Source organism: Equus przewalskii, chromosome 2 (assembly GCF_037783145.1).
Source record: "Equus przewalskii isolate Varuska chromosome 2, EquPr2, whole genome shotgun sequence".
Classification (NCBI taxonomy): Eukaryota; Metazoa; Chordata; class Mammalia; order Perissodactyla; family Equidae; genus Equus; species Equus przewalskii.
Window position 1 is genome coordinate 7,303,540 of NC_091832.1, and position 27,969 is coordinate 7,331,508.

General features: G+C 35.6%; 1 protein-coding gene across 3 annotated transcripts in view; it reads left to right on the top strand.

Annotated features, from left to right (window-relative positions):
- Positions 1–27,969, top strand: part of NRDC (nardilysin convertase) — a 96,293-nt gene that overhangs the window by 12,868 nt on the left and 55,456 nt on the right. For 2 of the 3 annotated variants that reach the window (XR_011537363.1, XM_070609648.1), the window contains exons 2-6: positions 20,640–20,958; positions 23,596–23,729; positions 24,607–24,676; positions 24,834–24,915; positions 26,054–26,207. Coding sequence is in view for 2 of the 3 variants with exons in the window: in XM_070609648.1 (XP_070465749.1) it covers positions 20,640–20,958; positions 23,596–23,729; positions 24,607–24,676; positions 24,834–24,915; positions 26,054–26,207 (759 nt within the window). In the remaining variant the exon portion in view is untranslated. The remainder of the gene's footprint in view (positions 1–20,639; positions 20,959–23,595; positions 23,730–24,606; positions 24,677–24,833; positions 24,916–26,053; positions 26,208–27,969) is intronic. The other variant, XM_070609649.1, reaches the window with a different exon arrangement.

Sequence of the window (27,969 nt, forward strand, 5' to 3'; positions counted from 1 at the left end):
ATTAAGTTCGCATGCTCTGCCTTGGCACCCTGAGGTTTGTAGGTTTGGATCCCGGTGCAGACCTACACGGTGCTCATCAAGTCATGCTGTGGCAGTGTCCCACATACAAAGTAGAGGAAGATTGGCATAAATGTTAGCTCAGGGCCAATCTTCCTCACAAAGAAAAAAGGAAAGAAAGAAAAGAAAAATGGTCAACTAGTTGTCCAAGCATACCTTTTGAAAAGTCCCAGAGGTTGCCAAAGGTTTTCTGTAAAGGGCTAGATAATAAATATTTTAGGCTTTGTCAGTCAAGAGGCAAAATTAAAGAAATTATGTAGGTACTTCCATGACAAGAAAGAAAACAAATTTCTAGAAATTTTAATGTTTTTTTAATTAAGTTCAAAATATAATAATAGTACTTTTTTTGGTAATACAGTTCTGCCAGTGAGAAGAGTGAAATTTTCTTTATTGGGATAACATTTTGCTTTTTGGGGATTCAAAGTTATTGTAAATGTCATCAAAGTTGATTGTAAATGTTCATCTATTAATACTGATTTTTAATGAGATTTTAGATATTTCATCTTTGAAAATGTGTTTTCAAACTGACAGAGACTCCCAAATACTGATATCAGTCCATGAGAATATGATTTTAATTGAGCATATTTGTTGCTTGGAATGTACTTACAGAATTTTATTAGATTCTTTTCTGATATTTTTGCCTTTTAGCATGTCAATATATTATAGATTAATCACTTCTTGATTGAAAATTTAGGTGGAAGCTCCTCAATTGCACAGGTAAAAGGACTTTGAAATAAGGCCATTTCCTTTGTGCTTGCACTAAGGTCTGCAAAACACTGCTGGAACAGTAGTGTTTGCTTAGAAGAGTATCTGCTGCAAATTTGTGTGGGAATGGAGATATGGCTTCTTGTTTTAACTTTTGACAGCACAGGAAATGTGTAAAGCAGCTTGCCATTACTTGTGATTCTGATAACATTAGTTGTTGAAATGACTTTACCGTAAGATAAGTTTTGCATGTAAGTGTTGTTTTGTCATTTTGCGTTGAATTCATTAAGAGACATTTTCAAGTCTGCAGCAAAAGCTAATTTCCAAAGCCATTTGGTGTTTGATAATAGTGGCTGGAGGCTGTTCTTCAGAAAAATTTCAGTCTTAGCCTGAGCTCAAAAAAATGCAATAAAACGTTCCCATTGCTAAGGCATGAAACAGTAAGCCTCTGCAGTAAAGGCAATTCAAGATAGTCAGCTTCTGTTTCTGACAAAAATTCACACAACTGAAGACTGTAAAGTCTACCAGAGCAAATGACACTACTGGTTCACTGATGCATGGTGGATTCAAATGTTTTCTGCAAAGTACTGCTGATGAGTAAGACAGTGACTAATCATAGGCTTTGAAATACCTCACAAAAGGTAAATTTGTCCAACTAAACCTTTTTTCTGCTCCGTACATATTTTTACCAACATTAATGGTAACATTATATTCTGTTTCATGCTGTATTGTATCGATGTTTTCTCAACCTCTTAGGAAATATTCTTGTCTGTAGTTCTTCTATGCAGAATATCCATAGAGGCTAATTACTCAGTCTCTTCAAACTTGGCACTGACTCCTTGCATAAACAGCAACTGAGCAGGGCCAGCCCAGTGCCATAGGGGTTAAGTTGCATGCTTTGCTTTGCTTGCCCAGGGTTTGCTGGTTTGGATCCTGGGCGCAGACCTACACACCACTCATCAAGCCATGCTGTGGTGGCATCCCACATACAAAATAGAGGAAGATTGGCACAGATGTTAGCAACAATCTTCCTCAAGCAAAAAGAGGAAGATTGGCAATAGATGTTGGCTCAGGGCCAATCTTCCACACCAAAACAAAACAAAATAAAACAAAACAACTGAGCAGTATTGGTAACATCTGTTGATACATCAGGAGCCAAAAGTCTGGAAATCATTTGCCTTGTTTTTAACTGATTATCAATATTGTTACTAATGCCCTCAACTCTTTGAGCTATTTGGTTCTCACCAAAAGGCTAATAGTCTTAACAAGTATATTTTCTCTGGATAAATTTCTTCAACTGCTACAAACACAATCTAACTCACCATTGGTAAATAGATTTCCTTGCTTGGCTAACAAATGAGCCACTCAGAAACTTACTTTGCTTTCAGTCTCATTTTCATTTTTAATTTTCATGAAGAAATTCTACTGTAATGAGATATTTTGTTTTAAATTTTCTAATTTTTCTGAATGTTGCTTTCCTGTGAGTTGAGATTATTGTGATGAGTGCTTAGTCTGGTAATAATGTTTTATTCATTTAGCACAGCTAGAATATTACATAATTAGCATAATACTTTGCTATTTAAGTTGGTAACAAAAAGACTAAAAGTGTGACATTTGAATTCCACTTTTCACTTCTTTCCTTATTTGGACATATGAATATGCACTGCTGTTTAAAAAAATACAGTACAGTGATACATGTGGCACTTGAAATGCTGTTGAATTATAAGTGCCTCACTGCAGTTTTTAGGGCGTCGAGCAGCAGTGCACAGCTGTGAAAATGCCACGTACGGTCTCTGTCACAGCTACTCAGCTCTGACTTTGTAACTCAAAAGCAGCCATGGACAATACGTATATGAATGAACGCGGCTGTGTTCCAATAAAACTTTGTTTATGGACCCTGAAATTTGAATTTCAGATAATTTCATATATCATGAAATATTATTCTTTCATTGGGTTTTTTCCAACCATTTAAAAAAAGTAAAAACCATTCTTAGTTTGAAGACCATAAGCTATAGTTCGCTGATTCTTATTTATCTTTTTTCCTGTAGTGCCAACTCTGTCATATGTTAGGTTTTTATATATATATGGATCTTTATTTCAGGGATCTTTATGTTCCATTTTGTTGCTTTCTTATTTCATTATATCACGGCCTAAAAATTCATATTTACTTGTAGAGAGAGTTTGTCAAAGAATCTTTATGTATGTACCCTAAAAAAAATTGATTTCTTACAGTTTCCATTTATTTTACTTGATACAAATCTTAATCTAGTTATGTTGCTAAAATAAATAATTTCTTTATTAATTTTTCATTAACTAGGTTTTTTCTGATAATGAAATTTAGATCTAACTCTGCAATTCTCCCTATTTTAAAATACGTCCCAATTTTTTTGATAAACCAGTATTCAGTGTCAAACTGTTGTTCATACTGAAACACGTAGTCTACTACAATTACGTTTTCTTTCTTAAACAATTTTGTTTTCTCTAGAGTTAAAATTACCTTATTTTTTTTGGTGAGGAAGATTTGCCCTGAGCTAACATCTGTTGCCAATCTTCCTCTTTTTTTTTTTGCTTGAGAAAGATTTGCCCTGAGCTAACATCTGTGCCATTCTTCCTCTATTTTGTACACGGGTTGCTGCCTCAGCATGGCTGATGAGCGGTGTAACAGTACACGCCTGGGATCTGAACCTGCGAACCTGGGCCACTGAAGGGGAGCATGCTGAATTTAACCACTATGCAATCGGGCCAGCCTCAAATTGCTGTTTTGTTTTTTTGAGGAAGATTAGCCATGAGCTAACATCCACTGCCAATCCTCCTCTTTTAGCTGAGGAAGATTGGCCCTGAGCTAACATCTGTGCCCATCTTCCTCTATTTTATACGTAGGATGCCTGCCACAGCATGGCTTGATAAGCAGTGTGTAGGTTCACACCTGGGGTCTGAACCAGCAAACCCCAGGCCACCAAAGCAGAGCACGCAGACTTATCTGCTACACCACTGGGCAGGCCCCAAATTCCATTTTTTAAAACAGCTTTATTGAGATGTAATTCACATACCATGCAATTCACCCATTTAAAGTGTACAACTCAGTAGCTTTTAGTATATTTACAGAGTTGTGCATCCATCACCACAATTTTAGAACATTTTCATTACCTCAGAAAGGAACCCCACACCCCTTACTTGTTAGCCTCCTCAGTACCCCCATCCTCACATTCCTAGGCAAATACTAATTTACTTTCTGTCTCTCTAGATTTACCTTTTCTGGGCATTTCATATAAATGGAATCATATAATATGTCATCTTTTGTGATTGGCTACTTTCACTTAGCATACTGTTTTTAAGATTCATCCGTGTTGTAGTATGTATCAGTACTTCATTTCTTTTATTGCTGAGTAATATTCTATTGTATAGATATACCACATTTTATTTATCCATTCAACAATTGATGGACACCTTTTGGCTTTTATGAATAATACTGCTATGAACATTTATGTACAAGTTTTTGTGTGGACATATGTTTTCATTTATTTGAGGTATATAATAAATAGGTGTAGAATTGCTGGATCCTATGGAAACTCTGTTTAACCATTTGAGGATCTGTCAGACTGTTTTCCAAAGTGGATGTACCGTTTTACATCCCCTCCAGTAGTTTACGAGAATTCCAATTTCTCTTCATCCTCATCCGCGTTTGTTACCGTCTGTCTTTGATTATAGCCATGCTGGTAGATGGAAAGTGGCATCTCGTTATGATTTGCATTTCCCTGATGGCTGATGATGTTGAACGTCTTTTCACATGCTTATTGGTCATCTTCTTATCTTATAATAAGATAAGAATATATCTTTGGAGAAATGTCTATTAAAATCTTTTGCCCATCTTTGTTATTTTTTTGATTGAGTAGTAATAGTTCTGTGTATATTCTAGATAAAAGTCTCATTAAGTAAATGATTTGCAAAATTTTTTTTCTTGATAATATGTGTTGAAGCACAGAAGTTTTTCATTTTGGTGATATCTAGTTTATTTTTTCTTTGATTGCTTGTGCTTTTGGTGTCATATCTAAGAGGCCTTGTTATTATTTTTGTTTAATACTCTTCATGATCTAACATGAATTTTACCCTAGTTCTCTACCAGAGCTTTAAAACGTCTCTAACTAGTGTCAAACACATTAAGTAATCTATCAACCCAACTACTCTATCTTCATTCCTCAGACAGTCTAGAATGTATGTTCTTCAGTTCCAGGAAATTTTCTTGAATTTTCTTTTCTAGTCCTTCCCCTCTGTTTTCTTTTTTCTTTTGAAACTACTATATAGTGTGGGGAACACTGGTTCAGTTTGGAGGAACTTTACTTTGGTAATGTTCTTAGCTGCTTTCTCTTTTATTCCTCTTCGCTAGAGAAGTGACTTACTTACCTGATTAGTGAGAGCAGTGGAATGCCCTGGGGCATGCTCAGTTTAACCTCTTCATCTCTTGGTTCCAGCTTGCAACAACCAAATTTTGGCATATTCTTGGCCAGTGCAGTAAATTGAGTGCAGGACAGGCTCTACCTTTTGAGGGGAAATAGTTCTGTTCTGGTGGATAACTTCAATTCACAGAGTATTAGCAGGCCATTTCCAAACCACACTTAAGCCATGTTCTTCAATTTAGCTTTTTATCAGAGATAAAAGCTGAGATTTTGCTCTCCATTTGTCTGTTCCCTGCGTCTTTCTTCTGTTTGATTCTGAAACCAAGTGGTGAAAAGAGGTGCCTCTTTAATTGTTGTAAACTATACATAACAAAATTTACCATTTTGACCATTTTTAAGTGTATAATTCAGTGGTATTAATATTCACATTGTTGTGCAACCATCACCACCATCCATCTCCAGAACTTTTTCATCTTCTCAAACTGAAACTGTGCACCCATTAAATAATAACTCCTCATTTCCTTCTCCCCACAGCCCTTGGCAACTACCATTCTACTTTATATCTATGAATTTGACTACTCTAGATACCTCATAAAAGTGGAATCATACAATATTTATCCTTTCGTGTCTGGCTTATTTCCTTTAGCATAGTATCTTCAATATTCATCCATGTTGTAGCATGTGTCAGAATTTCCTTCCTTTTTAAAGCTAAATAATGTTCCATTTTATGTAAATATCACATTTTGTTCATTCATTCATTGATAGCCATTGGGGTTTCCACCTTTTAGCTATTGTAAATAATGCTGCTATGAACATTGGTTTACAAATCCTGTTCAAGTCCCTGCTTTAAATTCATTTGGGTATATAGCCAGAAGTGGAGTTGCTAATCATTCAAGTTCTGCCAGTGTATTAGTACTATTGTGTAATAATCCACCTCAAAATCTAAGTGGCTCAAAGCAACAGTGATTTATTATTTCTTACAATTCTATGGGATGGCTGGGCAATTTTTTTGCTTCTCTTACCTGGGTTCACCTCTGTGGCTACATTCATTTGGTGGGTTGGCTGGAGCTAGAGGGGCTAAGATGGCTTCAATCACATGTCTAGGGCCTTGGTGGGGATGACAAGAATGTGGGTCTTCTCTCTGCACATAATCTCTTTTTATTCACCGTCTAGTTTGAATCTGTTTACATGACAGCTGAGTTCCAAGAGAATGAAGGCAGAAGCTAGCTGCAAGACATCTTGAGGCCTAGGCTCCAAGACTCACACATCAATCTCACAAGTATAGGGCAGAGTTTACAAAGCTAGCCCAGATTCAAGGGATGGGGAGAAATAGACTCCAATTCTTGTAGGGAAGATTGACAGGGTCACATTGGGGGCCCTTATTAAAATGATCAGTCATACCTCATAACCTAACAACTGGTGCAGGAGCTTTGAGAAATGAGGAAGGACTGCCGTTTGAGGAGCAAAATGGGATTTTGGTGGGTCCTAAATGAGGTGGTTTGGTATTATGTTTTAACAAGTAGGCATGTGGATATTTTGAGGTTGGTTTAATTTGCAGGAACTAAATTTTACCATGCAGTGAGTTTTTTGTCCTTTTTTTCTTTTTCTTTTTTAAAACATTCGTATGGTCAGCTTTAACGCAGCTTGGGTGAGAAGGCTTTCGCTGACTTAGACAGGCTGTATCAGCTTTACCATATGGGCTGTTTTAACTTCAGAGTTGCACCTGGCCTAGAATTATAGGCAAAGCTAAACAAGTATTTGATAGTTTTAATACTTTGATGGGCATAACAATATTTAATGCTTTTATTGCCTTCTTAAGCCAGGTCTGCAATTTTAAACTGCAAAGATGTCTCAAGTTCCAAATGTGCTGTAGAGTAATTAATGACTAAGGCTCTTGCCTTAAATTGTTAATTTCAGGTCTAGGCAGAGTGCTAAATCTTTTTAGGTTAAAAGAGGATACTTGGGGGGCTGGCTTTGTAATTGTGTAACTTGTCACAACCCCCTCACCCTCACCATGTGGTCTCAAGTATTTTTGGACTTAAATACATGAGCTATTGACTGTGGTAATTTTAGTGACTGAAAGTGGCTTCTTCACAAAAAGTTGATTTATTTTATTAAGGAACAAATAAAAATGAGTGGGTAGATACTTTATTATAAAGAGAATAATATATATTCTTGGACATAGTTTGAAAAATCTACTTCAGTCTTTATTGTCAGTAGAGGAGTAGGGGGAGAATGAAGGCAAATTAAGGAAGACAGGTTGAACAAGCTAGAAGAAAAGAGGTTTTCTTAGAGGAAGATTGACATCTTAGAAGAGCCCCACCTCTTCAAAAAATTTTGTACACACGCACACATTGAAATATTTGAGACCACATGGTTGGGGAGAGGTAATGAAAAGTTATGTAATTACAAAGCTCCCCCCGCCCCCTTGACCTAAAATGATTTAGTGCTATCTATCCAGGCCTAGAAATGGCAATTTAACACTGGAACCTGAGTCACTAGTTGTCTTCTCTATATATGTGAAAATGAGGTCTCAAAGGCTATATAGTATGCTATGGTATGGCTGTAGGATAATTTATTTGCATATTCTCCTATCTTTGGACATTTGGGTAATTTCCAGTTTTTCTCTATCATAAACGTTGCAGCAGTGAACTTTGTTGACATATCTTTGTGCATGTGTGTGAATATTCCCATAAGATACCTAGAAATGAAATTACTGGGTTAAAAGATATGCAGAATTTACATTTTAAGAAAATAGATATGACCATAGTCCCCTACAGAAATACTATACCAATTGAAATTCATAAGCAGTGTGTGAGAATACCCTGTCCCCTTGTCAGTAGTCGATAGCAATACTTTTTATTTATTTAGTAATTTGCTGGATGAAAAATATTTCAGGGTTTTAATTTGATTATCTTTGATTTCTAGTGAGCTCTGGCATCATTTCATTTATTGGAGATCTTGTATTTCTTCTTGAAATGTTTGTATATCTTTTTTTTTGTTTTTTTGAGGAAGATTAGCCCTGAGCTAACTGCTGCCAATCTTCCCCTTTTTTTTGCTGAGGAAGACTGGCCCTGACCTAACATCCATGCCCATCTTCCTCTACTTTATGTATGGAACACCTACCGCAGCATGGCTTTTACCAAGTGGTGCCATGTCCGCACCCGGGATCCGAACAGGAGAACCCCGTGCCGCCGAGAAGCAGAACGTGTGAACTTAACTGCTGTGCCACCAGGCCGGCCCCTGTATATCTTTTTAAACCTATTTTTATTAGTTTTTGTTTGCTCTTACTGATTTGAAGGAGCTCACGTATTCTTAATATTTTCTCTCAGTATGCAATTTGGTCTTTGATTTTGCTTATGACTTGTTTTTGAAAAGTTTTAAATTAGAATATAGTGAAATCTTTCCATTTTTTTCCTTTAGGAGCTTTTGGGTTTTGTGTCTTGTTTAGCACAAATTTTCTTCACTCCAATATTATTACAAGATTTTTCTCTTAAATACTTTTAAAACATTTTTTCCTTTTAGCTCTATAATCTCTCTGGAATTTTTGTGTGTTGAATGTAAGATAGAGATGGCTATCTTTTCTCCCTAAATGAATTGCCTATTGTTTCAGCATCATTTATTGACTCATGATAAACAGTATTGCAACAGTATTATACAGACTGCTCTGTTTCTGTAACCTGTTCTCTTTCATTGATCTGTGAGTGTTCCTGTAGCAGTATACTGTTTAATTTCAATTCCTTTAATAGACCATATTTTTATAATTGGTAGGGCAGTTCCCCTTCATTGTTTTCCCTTTTCAAAATGTTCTTGGCATTTTTGTGTTTCTCGTCTATATAAATTTTAGAATCAGTATGTTAAGTTCTACAGAAAAATCTTGTTGGGATTTTTTATGGGAATTGCCTTGAATTTGTAGATTAGTTTGGAGGGATAATTTGTATGCTAGCAGTATTGGGTGTTCCCACCTAACACTGTGGTATGACTAGTTAGGTCTTGTATTTTCTCCTGTGAAGTTTTCTAGTTTTCCTTATGTTGGCTGTGTTGAGTAGTTGTGAAAAGAATGGGTTCTAGTGCTGTGTTACTTGGGTTCAGTCCTGCTAAATAAGCTTGGGCAAATAAAACCTTTTTTGTGCTTTCAGTTTCCTCATCTGTAAAATGGGAATAATAACTCATTAGGGTTATTGTGAGGATTAAATGCGTTAAGAGGTGTAAGTTAATACTTTTGAAATGTGACCTATTGTTGTTAGGTATATATTTATATATTTTATAGTTTCTGTTACTAGGTATATATTTAGATATTTTATAGTTTCTGTTGCTTTTGTGAATGGGATCTTCTTTTAAATCTCATTTTAATTTGAGATATAGGAAAGTTCTTGATTTTTGCTCATGGTTCTTGATTTGGATACTTTGTTGAACTCTATTTGGAACTAATAGTTGTGTTTTTTGATTCTCTTGCATTCTCTAGGTAATGATATATTTTGCAATGAATTGTTTTAGCTTTCAATATCTTTGCCTTGTAATTCTTATTTATTTATTTATATATTGGATCTTTGTTCACTGACTAGGACTTCCAATACAGTGTTGAATAGAAGTGATGATAAAGAGCATTTTGTCCATTACTGTCTTTAGATATCTGGATTTGTTGTTGATTTTTTATGAGAGTTAACCCTCTATAAAGCTAAATTTGTTCAAGAGTGAGTTTTGGATTTTAATTAAATTATTTTTATTATACAAATAATAAATGAATATTTTTTTATACAAAAGATTGGAAAAGTTTAGACATTATAGAGTAAAGCATGAAAGTTCTTCTTTGCATCCTGTTCTACTTTTATTCCTCTCCTCAGATATATATATATTACTGTTTGTATCCTTTTAGTTCTTTTCTTATACCTTTGTATACATTTAATGTGTGAGTGTACACATGATTGATTGATTGATTTTTATAAAACTAGGTGTTGGATTTTATCTGATATTTTGTTTCATTTGGCAGATATTAAGTACCTATCATATATTAGGTGTTAGGCATTCTTTTGTTCATTCAGGCATTAACATTCTTTTGTTCATTCAACAAATGTTTCTTAAATGGTTCCTAAGTGCAAAGCGATGTCTTAGGTGCTGGGGATATGGCTGTGAAGAAAAAGGAAAGCCCTGCCCTCAGAGCTAACTTTTTAAGAATGCAGACAGAAAATTTGAAAAAAAAAAAAAAAAGCCAACTAATGATAAATGGTGTGAAAAAAGTTACAGCAGGATAAAAGCGGATAGAGATTGAGTCAGGTGCTAATTTGGACAGTGTGATCAGAGAAGGCATTTCTGAAAAGGGGACATTTCAACAAAGAGTTGAAAGAGACAGAGTAGCCATGCAAATACTGTATCTAGGGCAAGGGCCGTAGAACCTAGGGAATAGTAAGCACAAAGGCCCTGGTGTAGGAGCCTGTTTGGAATGTTCGAGAAACAGCAGTAAAGTCATTTGGTCAGAGCAAAGAGCGTAATGGAAGAGTTGTTGGGAAAGAAGGTTGGAGAAGCGATGGGGGGCCAGATTATGTGGAGCCTTGTAGGCCCTGGTAAGGATTTTGGATTTTATTCCAAGTATGATAGGAAGCCATGTATAGTTTTGAAAAGGGAAATGGCCTTGTATTAGTTTGTTAGGGCTGCCATAACAACAAAACACAGGCAGAGTCACTTAAACAATAGGAACTTATTTTCTTACAATTCTGGAGGCTAAAGTCAAAGATCTGGGTATCAGTAGGTTTGGTTTCTTCTGAGGCCTCTGTCTTTGGCTTGCAGATGGCCACTTTCTTGCTGTGTCCTCACATGGTCTTTCATCTATGTGTACACATGTCCAGTGTGTGTGTGTCCAAATTTCCTCATAAGGACACCAGTCAGATTGGATTAGAGCCCAACATAATGGCCTCCTTTTAACTTAATCACCTCTTTAAAGGCCTCATTTCTAAATAGAGTCACATTCTGGGGCGTTAGAGGTTAGAACTTCAGCGTGTGACTTCTGGGAGAACGCACCTGATCTGCTTTCTTCGGGCTGCTGAGGATAGACTGGAGGTATGTGTGTGGGGTGGGAGTGAGGGGTAAGCTGGGGTATTGAGGGAGAATGGACAGGGGGAGACCCGTTAGAAGGAGACTAGAGATAGTGACAGCATGGACTAAGGCAGTAGCTGTGGAGGCGATGAGAAGTTATCGGATTAGTGATTTATTTTGAAAGTAGAGTCCCTTTAGTTTTTTTTTTTCTCCTTTCTATTTTTGAGAATTTTAAGCTAGTAAAAATATGTACTTTACAAAAGCTGAGCAGAGTCCTCTTTACCCTCTTTTTTAAACCTGCCTTTATGTCTGCCTCTCTAAGATTCTCTGTCGCTAAGATTCATCCTAGAATTAATTTCTGGACAGATTGTTTACATTCTTAGAAAACAGCTCTTCCATTTTAATATGTTCTACTGCTGTTTGGTTAATTATTTGGCATGGAGGAGTATGGCCTGACTGGCCTCATTATTACTGAATTAGGTTTTTAAATTATTGTTTAAGAAACTTCTAGGATGGTAGTATTTGATATATACAAAAGAAAACATGCGATTTTTATGTGAGTGGTAGATAAACCGAAAATATGGATAACGTTATCACTCAGCTTAAAAACTACAATCTACTTGTCTTCCCCATGCTCTCTCTCATTCTTCCATGTTGTCCACCCCCACTACAACAACTATTCTGAGTTTTGTGTTTATCATTCCTTTGTTTAAAAAGTTTCATCACATATATACGTATATCTGAACAATATACTGTTTACTTTTGCTTGTTTTTTGGCTTTATATAAATAGTTTTCATATGGTATGTAGTCCTCTATTTGCTTTTTTCGCTCATTATTATGTTTTTAAGATTCACCACTGTTGTAGCTTTTTATTGGATTATGTGTTTCCCTGTTTTACAGTATTCCATTATGTGAAAAAACAAATTCGATTGTGTGAACATACCACAGCTTTTCCATTCTGCTGGCGGTAGACATTTGGATTGTTTCCAGTTCAGTTAATAATTGAGCTTCTTGTGCTGAGGCTGTCCCCACTCTTTTCATTTATTGATCTGGACCTTAGCTTTCTCCAGGCTTTCTTGGGAAGAACTAATATCTTATTACATATATTTAGGCCTGTGGTTCTCTTTTCCTTTTTCTCCACTAATCTGATTAAATTTGCATATTATCTTCTAATAATTTCTAAAAACTTCTGATCTGCTAACAGTGGCCTTTTCTATTTTCTAAGTCTGTCATGATTTTATTCTCAAACAAACCAAAACAAAAAGTAACCACAAAATTGTTTTGTTATTTAAGTGTGATTTTTGATATGGAAATGAGATAAATTTATGTGTTGAGTCTTCCTTCTTGAGCAAGAGGCTTCCTTCCTTGTCTTTCTTTCCATGTCATTTCCCAGTTTCTGCTAGGCTCTTTTTTTTTTATTGAATAAATTTGACATGTAAAATTGGATAAGTTTAAGGTGTACGGCATGTTACTTTGATACATTTATATATTGTAATATGATTGCCAATGTAGTGATATTTATCACATTACATAATTATAGTACAATATTGTCTGTATTTATTATACTGTGCATTAGATCTCTGTGGCTTATTTACTACTCATTTTGAGTTCATACCCATAAACACCTTCACTCTTATTCCCCCCATACCCACCAGCATCCCCTGGTTAACCACCAATTTTACTCTCTTGTCTTTTACAGGTTTCACTTTGTTTAGATTCCATATAAAAGCGACATATAATACTTGTCTTTCTCCGACTTATCTTGCTTAGCATAATGTTTCAAGGTCTATCCATGTTGTTGCAAATGGATAGATGTCCTTCTTTCTCATATCTGAATAATATTCCATTGTATATATGTACCACATCTTTTTTATGCATTCATCCATGGATGAGCATTTGAGTTGTTTCCATATCTTGGCTATTGTGAATAATGCTGCGATAAACATGGGAGTGCGTATATCTCATTGAAATACTGTTTTCATTTCCTTTGGATATATACCCAGAAGAGGAATTACTGGATTCTATGGTAGATCTATTTTTAATTTTTTGAGGAACCTCCATATTGTTTTCCATAGTGGTTGGACCAATTTACATTCCCACCAATGATATATAAGGATTACCTTTTTACCACATCCTTGCAAGCACCTGTTGTCTCTTGTCTTCTTGTTGATAGCCATTCTAAAATGTGTGGAGTGATATCTCTTTGTGATTTTGATTTGCATTTCCCTGATAATTAGTGATGTTGAGCATCTTTTCATGTGTTTGTGGGCCATTTTGATGTCTTCCTTGGGAAAAAAGTCTATTTAGTTTTTCTGCCCATTTCTTTTTTTAAAGATTGGCACCTGAGCTAACAACTGTCGCCAATCTTCTTTTTTTCTTCTTCTGCTCCCCAAAACCCCCCAGGACTTAGTTGTGTATTCTAGTTGTGAGTGCCTCTGGTTGTGCTATGTGGGACACTGCCTCTGCGTGGCTTGATGAACGGTGTCATATCTGTGCCCAGGGTCCCAATCTGTGAAACCCTGGGCCGCCTAAGCAGAGCACGCAAACTTAACCACTCAGCCACCAGCTGGCCCCTGTGCCCATTTTTTAATTGGATTATTTGGTTCTTGGGTTTTTTTTGTTAGTCTTTTTTTTTTTTTTTTTGGCTGAGGAAGATTCACCTTGGGCTAAAGCTAACACCTGTTGCCAATCTTCCTCTTTTTCATGTGAGCCACTGCCACAGCATGGCCACTGCCAGACAAGTGGTGTGGTTCTGCGCCCAGGAACTGAACCTGGGCCGCTGAAGCAGAGTACACCAAACTTTAACCCCTAGGCCATCAGGGCTAATCCAGGTTCTTGTTATTAAGTCTACTGAGTTCTTTATATATGTTGGATAGTAACCCCTTATCTGATAAATGGTTTGTAACAATTTTCTCCTGTTCCGTAGCTTGCTTTTTCATTTTGTTGTTTCTTTTGCTGTGCAGAAGCTTTTGAGTTTGATGAGTCCCATTTGTTGATTTTTCCTTTTGTTGTTTGTACTTTTGGTGTCATGTTAAAAAAATCACTGCCAAGACCAACATCAATGAGTTTTGTCCCTACATTTTCTTCTAGGAGTTTTATGGTATCAGGTCTTAAGTTTAAGTCTTGATCCATTTCAAGTTAATTTCTCTAAGTGGTGAGATAGGGGTCCAATTTAATTGTTCTGCAGGTGTGTCTCCATTTTTCCCAGCACCATTTGTTGAAGAGACTATCCCTTCCCCTTTGGGTATTCTTGGCTCACTTACCGAATATTAGTTGACTATGTATACTGGGAATTTAATTCTAGGCTCTCTATTCTGTTCTGTTGGTCAGTGTGTCTATTTTTGTGCCAGTACCATACTGTTTTCATTGCTATGGCTTTGTAGTATACAGTCATGCACTGCATAATGACATTTCAGTCAATGATGGACCACATATATGATGGTGGTCCCATAAGATTATTACCATATAATAGCCTAGGTATGTAGTAGGCTATACCATCTGGGTTTGCATAAGTACACTCTGTCATGTTTGAACAACAATGTATTTCTCAGAACATGTCCATGTCATTAAGCAATGCATGGCTGTAGTTTGAAATCTGGAAGTGTAATACCCCAGCTTTGTTCTTTTTTCTCAGTATCGCTTTGGCAATTTGGGGTCTTCTGTGGTTTCCCACAAACTTTAGGATTGTTTTTTCTATTTCTGTGAAGAATGCCCTCAGTATTTTAATGGAGATTGTGTTGAATATGAGGATGGCTTTGGATAGTACGGATATTTAACAATACTAATTCTTCTGATCCATTGAACCCGAGATGTCTTTTCATTTGTTTGTATCTTCAGTTTCTTTCAGCAAAGTTTTGTAGTTTTCTTTGTACAAATCTTTCACTTCCTTGGTTAAATTTATTCCTAAGTATTTTATTGTTTTTGATGCTATTGTGAATGAGATAATTTTCTTTATTTGTTTTTGAGATGCTTCATCATTAGTGGAAAGGAATGCAATTGATTTCTGTATATTGATTTTGTATCCTGCCACTTTACTGAAATCATTAATTCCAACCAGTTTTTTGACTGACTCTTTGGGATTTTCTATATATGAGATCATATCATCAGTAAATAGCAACAATTTTATTGCTTTCTTTCAGATTTGTGTGCTTTTTATTTCTTTGTTTTGCCTAATTGCTCTAGCTAGGACTTACAGTACTATACTGAATAGGAGTGGTGAGAGTGGGCATCCTTGTCTTAAAGGATCTTAAGAGGAAACAATTTCAGTTTTTCTCCATTGAGTATAGTGTTAGCTGTGGGTTTGTCATTTATGGCCTTTATTATGTCGTGGTATGTTCCTTCTATACTCAATCTATTAAGGGTTTTTATCATGAAAGGATATTGTATTTTGTCAAATGCCTTTTCTGTGTCTATTGAGATGATCATGTGATTTTTATCTTTCATTTTATTGATGTGGTGCATTATATGTATCGATTTGTGTATGTTGAACCATCCTTGCATCCCAGGGATAAATCCCACTTGGTCATGGTGTGTAATCCTTTTAATGTTTCTTGCATTCGGTTTGCTAATATTTTGTTGAGAATTTTTACATCCATATTCATCAAGGATATTGGCCTATAGTTTTCTTTTCTTGTGGTATCTTTGTCTGGTTTTGGTATCAAAGTAATGCTGACTTTGTAGAATGAGTTTGGAAGTTCCCTTCTTGATATTTTGGGAGACTTTGAGGAGGAATGGTGTTAATTCTTCTTTAAATATTTGGTAGAATTCTCCAGTGAAGCCATCTGATCCTGGAATTTTCTTTTTGGGAGTTTTTTGATTACTGATTCAATCTCTTTATTTGTTATTGGTCTGTTCAAATTTTCTATTTCTTCCTGATTCAGTCTTGGTAGGTTGTGTGTTTCTACAGATGTATCCATTTCTTCTATGTTATGTAATTTGTTGGCATGTAATTGTTCATAGTAGTCTCCAATGATTCTATGTATTTCCATAGTATCCGTTGTAATGTCTCTTCTTTCACTTCTAATTGAGTCTTCTCTCTTTTTTCTTAGTCCAACTAAAGATTTGTCAATTTTGTTTATCTTTTCAAAGAACCAGCTCTTAGTTTTTTGATCCTTTCTTTTGTTTTTCTGGTCTCTATTTCATTTATTTCTGCTCTGATCTTTATTATTTGCTTCCTTCTACTACCTTTGGGCTTAGTTTGTTCTTTTTCCAGTACCTTGAGGTGTAAAGTTTGGTTGTTTATTTGAGATCTTTCTAATTTCTTAATATATGCATTTATTGCTATAAACTTTCCTTTTAGAACTACTTTTGCTGCATCCCACTATATTTGATATGTTGTATTTCCATTTTCATTTGTTTTGAGACAATTTCTTGTTTCCTGTTTGATTTCTTCTTTGGCCCAATGGTGGTTTAGAAGTGTGTTGTTTAGTTTCCACATATTTATGGATCTCACTTTCCTCTTGTTATTGAATTCTAGTTTCATATCATGGTGGTCAAAGAAGCTGATATGGTTTCAGCTTCTTAAATTTGCTAAGATTTGTTTTGTGGCCTATGATATGATCTCTCCTGGAGAATGTTCCATGTGCACTTGAGAAGACTGTGTATTCTGCTACTGTTGGATGGCATGTTCTGTATATGTCTGTTAAGTCCATTTATTCTAAAGTGTGGTTCAATTCCATCATTTTCTTGTTGATTTTCTGTCTGGATGATCTGTTCATTGCTGTTAGTGGGGTATTGAGTCCCCTATAATTATTGCATTGTTATGTATTTCTCCCTTAAGATCTGTTATCATTTGCTTAATATATTTCAGTGCTCAGGTGTTGGGAGCATATGTATTTACAATTGTTATATTTTGATGTACTGACCCCTTTATCATTATATAGTGACCTTTGTCTCTTATTACCCTTTTTGGCTTGAAGTCTGTTTTGCCTCATATAAGTATGGCTATGCCTGCCTTCTTTTGGTTTTTGTTTGCTTGGAATATCATCTTCCATCCTTTCACTTTGAACCCATGTGTCTTTAGAGGTGAGATGAGTCTTCTGTGGGCAGCATATAGTTGGGCCTGGTTTTTTAATCCATCCAGCCGCTCTGTGTTTTTTAAGTGGTGAGTTCAATCCATTTACATTTAGGGTGACTATTGATATGTAAGGATTTACCATTGTCATTTTACCTTTTGCATTCTGGTTATTTTTTCTTTCCATTGTTTCTTTTTCCTCTATTTCTGTTTATCTTTGTAAGTTGGTGGTTTCCCATGGTGATTTGCTCAGTCTCCCCTTTTGTTATGTTTCATGTCTCCATTCTAAATTTTTGCTTTGTGGTTACCATGAGATTTGCATAGAACACTTCATAGGTAAAATAGTCCTTTTTCTGCTGATAGCAATTTATCTTCATTTGCCTATAAAAGTTCCATCCTTTTTCTCTTCCCCTTTTATGTTTTTTTGTTTGTTTGTGAGGAAGATTTGCTCTGAGCTAACATCTGTGCCAGTCTTCCTCTGCTTTATATGTGTGATACCTCCACAGCATGGCTGATGAGTGGAGTAGGTCCGTGCCTGGGATTTGAACTTGCATACCCTGGGCTGCCGAAGCAGAGCACACAGAACTTTAACCAATTGGCCATGGGGCTATCCCCACCCCCTTTCATGTTTTTGATGTCACAGATTCTCTCTTTATATGTGATTTCTTTACCAAGTTGTGGAATCTATAGTTATTTTTAATTTTCTTTTCCTGTACCCTTTATGATATAATTAAGAGTTTAATATACTATTGTAAAAAAAGTTACAGTTTTCTAATTCTTACTGACTATGTAACACCTTAATCAGAGTTTTGTGAACTTTTGTCTTTTCGTTTTAGCTCGAAGAACTCCTTTCAACATTTCTTTTAGGCACGTCTAGTGATGGTAAACTTCCTCAGTTTTTGTTTCTCTGGGAAAGCCTTTATTTCTCCGTTATATCTGAAGGATAACTTTGCCTCATAGAGTATTCTTGGCTGGCGGTTTTTATCTTTCAATATTTGCGTATGTCATTCCACCTCTCCTGGCCTGTAGAGTTTCTGCTGAAGAAATCTGCTGATAGCCTAATGGGAATTACTTTGTAGGTTTCTGTCTTTTTTTCTCCTGACTGCCTTTAAAATTCTTTCTTTATCATTGATGTTGACAGTTTTAATATAATGTGTCATGGAGAAGGTCTTTTTGTGTTGAGATAATAAGGTGTTTCAGTAGCTTTGTGGACTTGTATATCCAGTTCCTTCTCCAGGTTTGGGAAGTTCTCAGCTATTATTTCATTAAATAAACTCTCTGTCCCCTTCTCCCTCTTTTCTCCTAGTATACCCATTATTCTTATGTTGCCTTTTCTAATGGTGTCTGATTGCTCTCGTAGGGTTTCTTCACTTTTTAAAAATGTTCTCTCTCTTCTTCCACCTGAATCATCTCTAGATTTTTACCTTCCAGCTTGCTAATTCTGTCTTCCATCTGATCTGCTCTGTTTCCAATGCATTCTAATGTATTCATCTCATTTATTTGGTTCTTCAGCTCCAGAATTTGTTTTTAGAATTTCAATCTCTTTGGTCAAGTACTACTTCTGTTTGTTAATTTATTCCTGAGATCATTGTATTGTCTTTCTAAGTTTTCTTGTAGCTCACTGTATTTCTTTGTAACAGCTATTTTGAATTATTTATCATTTCGATCGTAATATTCCATGTCTTTGGGTTTGGTTGCTGCACAATTGTCATTTTCTTTTTATGAGACCATATTACCATGATGTTTCATGGTGTTTGATGAAAAGTAACTCCACTGCCACATTTGAAGTAGCAAATGCCTTTCTTATTTAGGCAAGGCTTTGTTTACTATGATTCTAAAAGTTCAACGGGTAGGTAACTAGGAGCTTTTGCTGTAGCACAAGTTTTTGGTTTCTCTTTACAGAGCTGATTCGCTGCTAAGGTTGGGAGCATACATATAAAATAAAAAGCTGGGAGAGGAAAAAAAAGGATGCAGGCAGAGTGGGGAGAGGTGTGTGCTTAGCACTTGAGGCTTTGGGTGTGCCCATGGCCTGGTAGGGAGATCCTTGAGTGCGTGTCCCCCTAGAGGTCCCCGGGCATTCCTCTTGCCAGAATCCTGGGGCAGGCAGCAGGCGACACTTTCCTTCAGTTCTCTTTGTCTACTTCCCTTCCTTCCTCTCCACTCAGTAACTGCTGTCTCTCCTCAGAGAGAGCAATGGATCCCTTCAACTGCAGAGCACATGGCCAGGCAGACCCCCCACTCGCTGCATTCAACCTGCACATCCTCTGCTAGAAAGGTTGCTCTGTCCTGCTGTTGCCACCGGCTCCACCACCAACTCCACCGCCACTCCCCTCACTTTTCAGCCTCCTCCGTGGTCCAATCTACCCATTTTCAGGTACACAGATGAATGGATCTCTTAGATGTCCTAGTATGCTTTGCAGAGATGCTTTTTTTTCGGTTATAGATGTCCAATTATTGTAAATTGAAGGAGAGAGAAAAGAGGAACAACTCATGCCGCCATGATGCTGATGTCACTCTCTTTTTTTTTCATCTTCAAGGCTCAAGTTAAGTGTACCTTGTCTCAGAGGCCTTCCCGGACTGCTTCCTTCTTTCTAACATTCTGTGATTAGCTCTATCATTCTGTATGTACTGGCCAAATTGCAGTATGTTGTACTAGACAGTGAGTGCCTGATAGTGAGGAATGTGGTTTTATTCTTTTTGCCCTTAATATTAGCATGGTATCTAATACATTAAAAGCCGTTAGGTGAATGCTTATTGAATAACACGTGAAAGAAGGAGTATAAATGGGAGAAGTTTGTAGTAGGCACCCAGTCATCACACTGGCACTGTGGTTTTACTAAACAGGATAATCATCTTCCTGCAGGGCGACTACGAGTCAGTCTGTGGGATTTAGTTTTCTTAAAGATCTAGCCATTTTTGTAGTCCATAAAAACAGCTTTGAAGACTGGTATAAAAGATCAAATACATTGTACCAAAAGGAATCAACAGAGTTTAAATATATGAGATTTTGCTTTAATATTTAAGCTGACATGACTGCTCTGTATATTGAGGGATATATTTCTATTAGTTAAGTCTTCTGGTTTGGTAGAATGTTTATTAAGTACTTATAAACTAAAACAACAGTAAAGGAAGCCAAGCGGTTGGTTTGTTGTATATATTTAACTTCTAAAATGTAGTTTTTGAATAGGTAAATATATTTTCATGATTAAAAATTACAAACAGTGAAGCATCTCTCTCATCCTTTCCCTCCAGCTACTCAGAAATAGATAAGCTTTTCACGTTCCCTTCCCTAGAAGCAACCAATTTTATTTGTTTAAAAACAGTGTCAGGGGTATGTGTCTACTTGGATTTTTTTTTTTTAGATTCTGCTACCCTGACCACTTGTGTTGGTGTAGTGTAATGAGTAGCTGACTCAAAATATTTTGTGACTTTTTTTTAGATACATCAAATTACGGAATGGCTTGCAGGCACTTTTGATTTCAGACCTAAGTAATATGGAAGGTAAAATGGGAGATGCAACAGATGATGAAGAGGAAGAGGAAGAGGAAGACGAAGAGGAAGAAGAAGAAGAAGATGACGATGATGATGATGAAGATTCTGGAGCTGAAATAGAAGATGATGACGAAGAGGGTTTTGATGATGAAGATGAGTTTGATGATGATGATGAACGTGATGATGATGATCTTGATACTGAGGATAATGAATTGGAAGAATTAGAAGAGAGGGCAGAAGCTAGAAAGAAAACCACTGAAAAACAGGTGTGAATCATGTCCATTATTATATCTTTTTCTAATTTGGGAATTCTTTGGGATAAGTTCTAAACTCATGCTTTATTTCTTAATGACAAAAAGGAAATATATATTTATCTTTTAATCTTCAGTAAAAAATTACATTTTAAAAACATTTTGCTCTGATTGTAAAAGTGACAAATGCTCATTATAGAAACTAATAGAAAATAAAGACAGGCAAAAATATAAAAATCATCCATAATCTTAACTCTTCAGAGGTAATCACTGGTAATATTTGAATTTATCTGTATTTGTGCACATTATTTCTTTTAAAAGCAGGTGCCAGGAGGTGAGGATCTGCGTAACTCTTAGCCTGGGATAGAGGGATAAGAGCGTGCATTCTCCTTGGAGAGACTAGAAAAAGGAAAAGGAACAGGGCTAGTGCAGAATCCTCACCTGGGCTTGTGCTTCTGAGTCCTCATATGGGTAATTTCTATCTAGGTAATTAAATGTGATTTATCTCTTTTTATGGAAAGCACCAAAGGTCTGGATAAGTAACAAGGAAACTGGAAGAATTGAAATAGAAATAGGCAGTTGAGCTTAGTATAATATATAGTAACAGTCAATGAATAGATAAATAGGGCTCGGTAGGGAGAATTTTCCTTTCTGAATATCTTTTAAAGAATACCTCCATTTTGCAGTAGGTGGTACCACATTAGAGGATAATATTTCAGAGGCATTACAGTGGAATTGATCAGCAAATCTTTGTTAAAACTAGTTTCTTGGGGCCGGCCCCGTGGCTGAGTGATTAAGTTCGCGTGCTCTGCTTCAGCAGCCCAGGGTTTTGCCAGTTTAGATCCTGGGCGCAGACACTGCTCATCAGGCCATGCTGAGGTGACATCCCACACGCCACAACTAGAAGGACCCACAACTAAAAATATACAACTATGTACCAGGGGGCTTTGGGGAGAAAAAGGAAAAATAAAATCTTTAAAAAAACTAGTTTCTTGAATATTGATAATACATTCATCATGGTACAGTCTGCATACAAGTGAATTAAAGTTCAAATTATTAACACTGAAACCTAGATGTCAAATTATTATGTTGTAAAGTGGTCAGCCCTCAGAGATGTGAAGATGTGAGATACAAGTAGTAGATGTATTTTAAATAAATCCTACATAAATTATTTTTTTTATAGAAGGTTGTGCCAGTTCTTTCACTAAATTGTTGGGGGAACTGAGCCATGTTTTTAAGAAGCTATTTGCCCCTTGCTATTCAGATTCTGAGTGATACCTATTTTGGAGTAGCATGAGAGGCCGAGTGGTTTTAGCTTGGAAAGCTTTAGAGATGAAAACCAAAATACTGAGAAAAAAAAAAGTATATATGTATCACTTGATAGTCTATACTAAGGTCTTTATAAATAAATTGAGAATTAATTTACTTTTAATTTAAAATAGATCTCATAATTCCAAATAGAACAATAATAGAAAGGAAGAAATTATAAAAGTCACAGAGTGGAAAGAACACTGACAGTCAGGAAACTTGAGTTCTAATTCTGGTTCTGTCCTTGTCTTTCTGGATGATCTTAGACCTTTTCATTTTCTCATTCCTAAAATAAAAGGATTAGATTACATAATTTTTGAGAACCATTTTAGCTCTAAGACTGATTGTTATAGCTTCATAACTGAATATTTCCTATCTGTAAGTTTCTTTCTGTATCTATCTATCTATCAATATCTTTCCCCATGCTTTGGACGTCTTTATATCTTCTATCAACTGATAAGCAAAACTCTAGGGTAAATTAAAAAATTGTTTTCAGAGCCAATTTTATTGTCAAGACATAATAAAATACCTTAGATTTATACAACAATTGTAAACCCTTTGATAAATGAAGATGTATATCCTGTATTTTTGGTACCCCTTTTGATTTTGCTTAGGTGAATCAAACTCTAAATGTTTACGTCTTCTAGCAGCAGCAGGGTCAGATTCTAGTGATCATTAAAAAATTGGCTTAGATGCTGCCTTTCTTTTCTGAGAACTCAGTGTGATATATTCCCTCATAAGATATTGATAGCTAATTTTCTGGATCATATTAGAAAAGAATGCTGGAACTCAATGTAGTTTGAAGAAGCAATCAAATTGTTTTGATTCAGATGCAGTGGTTACACTAGTGAAGGGAAAGATTCTATGATTGTCAAAATGGAAAATAGTTTATATTTATTGAATGAATAAGTGTTTGCAAAGGGGAAATCAAGTTGATAGTCTAGATATGAGGAGGTGGCTTAAGAGTGCTGTAGTGTTTTACAGTTTGTAGTATAGGGTTATTACGATTTAATTTTTATTTGAAAAATGTGAAACTTGTTTAAGGTAAACATGAGAATTAATAAAAGAAGTAGAAAGAAAAAAACGTTGTGGTTTTGGAGGACATTTACCTAATTAAGAAGTTAACTACTTTTCTGAGGCATCATTTTATCTCCCTCCATTTTCCTCCTCCCGAAAGTTGTTCTTGATCTGAAAAGCTTGACAAATTAACAAGATTGAAATTTAAGTATGATATATACTGAATTATGATTTGTTCAGGGCTTTCTTAAGTGAATTCTCAAGTATGAATTTCTCAAGTATGAATTTCTTGGGTAGATAATTCTCAAGTATGAATTTCTTTTCTAGCAATCGCAGAGCCTGTTTTTGCTGTGGTCAAAGCTGACTGATATACTGTGGTTTAAGTCAACTTTTACAAAAATATCTTCAACCCTGCTGGTCGAGACAAGAAATCTTTATGGGGTAGTTGGAGCTGAAAGCAGGTTAGGCACCTATTAAACGTCACAGAACAGGTTAGACTGTGGTTTGAAGAAGTGGATATTCCCACGTTTTAACTGAGTTTATGTCCCTAAGTCTTCAAAATGGAATTTACAGTATCAAATGAGGCTGTTTGGTTCTTCGAAAAACATAGTTTTGTTTTCTGACACATGGTTAGACTTTATACTAGGTACATGCTAATTTTTAAAAACTCTCCTTCTAAGAGGGTAACCATTTATCAAAACAGTCTGTGTCACCAAATGTGTAAATTCTTTAAAATTGACATTTGTAAAATTTGGGAAAGTTAATTTAATTTCCTATCCTCAAGGATTCGAATTGACTGTTTTTCTTTCCTTTTTTGTGTCTTTTAACTTACAGTGACGTAATGGTATGCCCTAATAATTTTAAGTGGAGTTTGATGTACCTCTTTGACTATCTATTTTGTTGAAAACTGATAAGTAATGTATTCTGTGTATCTTCAGTAAGAAGTGAAGAACTAAAAAGCCTCTTTAAAGTTTAGTTCTGTAGTTTTTTAATAGCTAAAGATTTTCTCTTTTAACCATTCAGTTATTATCTTTGTTAGATGTTTTCCTGACATACTGTTTTACCCCCTGTTTAATAAAAGCAAAATTTTCTGAGTAACATATTGAGAAGTTTCACATCTAGTAGCTGAGTTACTGAATACAAAACCTTTAATTGCTTAGAGATCTTTAGAGATAATCTACCTAGATATATTACTTCTGCAGATTTCTAAAATCTCATAAATCAGGAAGCAAACTTGGTTCAGAACTCTGAAATGCTGACACGAAATGATATTTGGGTAGGTTGGCCAGTCCCCCTTCCTTTTTTTTTTTTTCTGTCTGTTTCTGCTTTTTCCCTTAGGTCTGCACCTGTTCAGCATTTGGCAGGATGGCAAGAGGAGGAGCAGCAGGGTGAAACTGACACAGTTCTGGTGAGTTTCACTTTGCTGCTCCTCCTGATTCTCAGGGAAAGAATTTTGTTACTTTCTATTGGAAAACATCCATCTCCAAGTGAATCCTTAAGATGAGACCTACACTATTATTCCTTTAGGACTGACTCACTGTTTGTATGTGTTCTACTTACTCCAGTCTGCAGCGGCTCTGTGTGTTGGAGTTGGGAGTTTTGCTGATCCGGATGACCTGCCGGGGCTTGCACACTTTTTGGAGCACAGTAAGATCTTTGTAAAATATCATTCCTGGATGTGTTTTTCCCTCCAAATTTGTGTGAATTGATTTCAAAGATAAGTAACTGTTTTGATAAAAGTATGATATGTTTAACAAGAGAAAGGGCTGGAAAAAAAACTTTATGAATATCATAAGGGAAGACAGTTTTAATTTCCTTGAGTGTACTTGTTTTAAGGATTAGAATGAAACCACTTAGAAAATTATTTTAAAATGTAGGTTTTATCATTTTTCAGGTGTGGTAAGGCTAACAGATCAGGAGGCAATTGCCAATCTCTAGGAGTTTAGGCTATAGCCTTGAGAGGGGTAGTCTCTTCCAGAGTTAGCAAGGCCCCAAGATGTGAAAGCATCAGAAATATAGAAAATAAAAAGGCATGATTAATATCAAAACAAAATAGAACATCTTCAGTTTAATTATGAATATACCTAAGTGAAACCTATATGGATGCCATAAATATAAATATTTAAATCCATATTTGTTTTCCTGAAATTACTCATTTTTTTAATATTCTTGTTTTCTAAGCAATTTGAGGGTAAACTTCTCACCTTTATGGGTTTTTATAGTAGCCATTAATCTGCATATATGCTTATGTTTACATTTTAACCTTTTTACAAACAAATTATATATTTCTTTCTTTAAAAATAAAACATTTAGGGCCAGCCCTGATGGCCTAGTGGTTAAGTTCAGCATGCTCCGCTTTGGCGGCCTGCGTTCGGTTCCTGGGTGCAGACCCACACCACTCTTCTGTCAGTGGCCATGTTGTGATGTTGTGATGGTGGCTCACATACAACATAGAGGAAGATTGGCAACAGATGTTAGCTCAGGGCAAATCTTCCTCGGCAAAGAGAGGGAGATGGGCAATAGATGTTAGCTCAGGGGGAATCTTCCTCAGAAAAAGAAAAAAACAGTTTAGTTTCTTTGGGTATAATAGTAATATATGGGCATTATAAAAAATTACAAAAACAGAAGTGTAATGAAGAAAGTATTATCCAGACATAACCATTGTTAATGTGTTGGTATATTTTCTTCCAGTTTTTTTTTTTTTGCATATGAGAAATTTCATCCTTGAAAATAAAAATATTGTCTATATCTTTGTGTTCTGTGACTTTGTGTTCTTTCCACTTAGTGGTATTCATGGGTAGTTTGAAATATCCAGATGAGAATGGGTTTGATGCCTTCCTGAAGAAACATGGGGGTAGTGATAATGCTTCAACTGATTGTGAACGTACAGTCTTTCAGTTTGATGTCCAGAGAAAATACTTCAAGGAAGCCTTGGATAGGTAATTAACTCAAAATGTATTTTTATTTATCTAATGCCACCTTACAAATGGAAATATTGGGCATTGTTCTATGATATTTCTTTTCAAGCAGTACACTAATTCTGTAGAATTGTCACAATACTTTATTTGGAGAAAACAGCAAACTATTAGATACACCTTGCGTCTTGTTCTGTAGTACTGTCTTTGTGTTGAAGGTTAAACTGAAACCCTTACACACCTCTTGAGTTTTGTAAATAATGTATTCTCTATTGACTCATTATTGCAATTAATTTTTCTAATTTGGTAGAAAATATGGAAAAACAGATTGCTTCTAATTTGATAATCCAGAGATAACAATGGTTAATGTTTTGGTATATAGTCATCTATCTTTTTTAATATACAGTCATGTGTCACTTAATGATGGAGATGCGTTCTGAGAGATGTGTCGTTAGGCAATTTTGTCATTGTGAGAACGTCATAGAGTGTACTTATGCAAACTTAAATGGTATAGCCTTAGATGGCGTATACTCTGAGGATGACTGCATGTTTGCTCTTGTTTTCAAAGTTCTCAGCTCCCAAGATTCACAAAATTCAAACAGGTCTTTGTATGTGTGAAGAAATCTTAAGCAGTAGACAAGTTGAATTCTCATGACTTTTTATTTGGTTAAAAAGAGAACAAAACAAAAATTTGGTTATGTTCAAATACTAAGAAGGAAAAACCCCAGTTCACTGGAAAAAAGACTAGGCAAAGGACATGTTGAATAAATTCTGACCACCTCAGAGATGATGAAACTTGGTGTAAAGTCTAGTTAAAGAACTTGTCTTTATTCTTAAACCTATCCTTGTGTTTCTTCTTAAAGAGGTTCTATACATTTTTGATCTAAGGACTGCTTCAGAAAATCAAAAGATATTTATACATTTATTACACTTTTATTTCTACTTTAGAAAAAAGAACCCACCAGAATTAATAAGAAGAATGCTACTGTATTAATAGGAGAAATTAATAAGAATATCAAATCATAAATTCAAGGCCATAAATGGTAGATAGTGGTAGAACATTGTGTTGCATATATTATAATAAATATGATAATATTATACTTCTGTAATTAGTAAGAAATAAGTCTTTGGATTATTTGGGAAGTACTCTTATATAGCATGGATTAAGTGCCAGTATTTTTTAATAGGTCAGTAAAATCCAATTTCTTCACATGGGTCACATTGTTTATTAGTATTTTAGATCATTTAAGTAAAAAGTTGAGGAAGTGACTTAATTTTTACTTCAGTAAGTAAATAAGAATGGAAGCTGCTTTTGCCCTGGTGGCATCTGCTAATTTCAGTAAATTTGATCTTTGCTTTATCAGTATTTCAGGGAAAGGGCAAGAAATATCAAAGCCCAGGATGTCTACAAAGTGGGCTATGTTACAGGAGACCCTCCTCATAATAACCTGGGACTCCAAAAGATTTCATCTTCAGGTTGAGGAAATGGACCAGCCATCCTGAGGAATTAGAACCTACTTTCAGAATGCCTGAGTCTTCTGGTGACCCTCAAGCCTTGATTGTGATTTAACATGGGCCAGAACTGGTAGTGTTCTCAGATGGCTGAGAGAAGCAAATACAAATTCTCTCAAAAGGAAAATGCTTCATCCTAGGCCTTACATTGCTCCTATTAATAATTTTTCAAGTAAAATGACCACATTCAGTCAAACATAAGCAGGCACACAAGAAAACAGTACAACATGAGTAAGAATAGATAACAGAAAAAGATTTCTAATGCCTTAGAAAT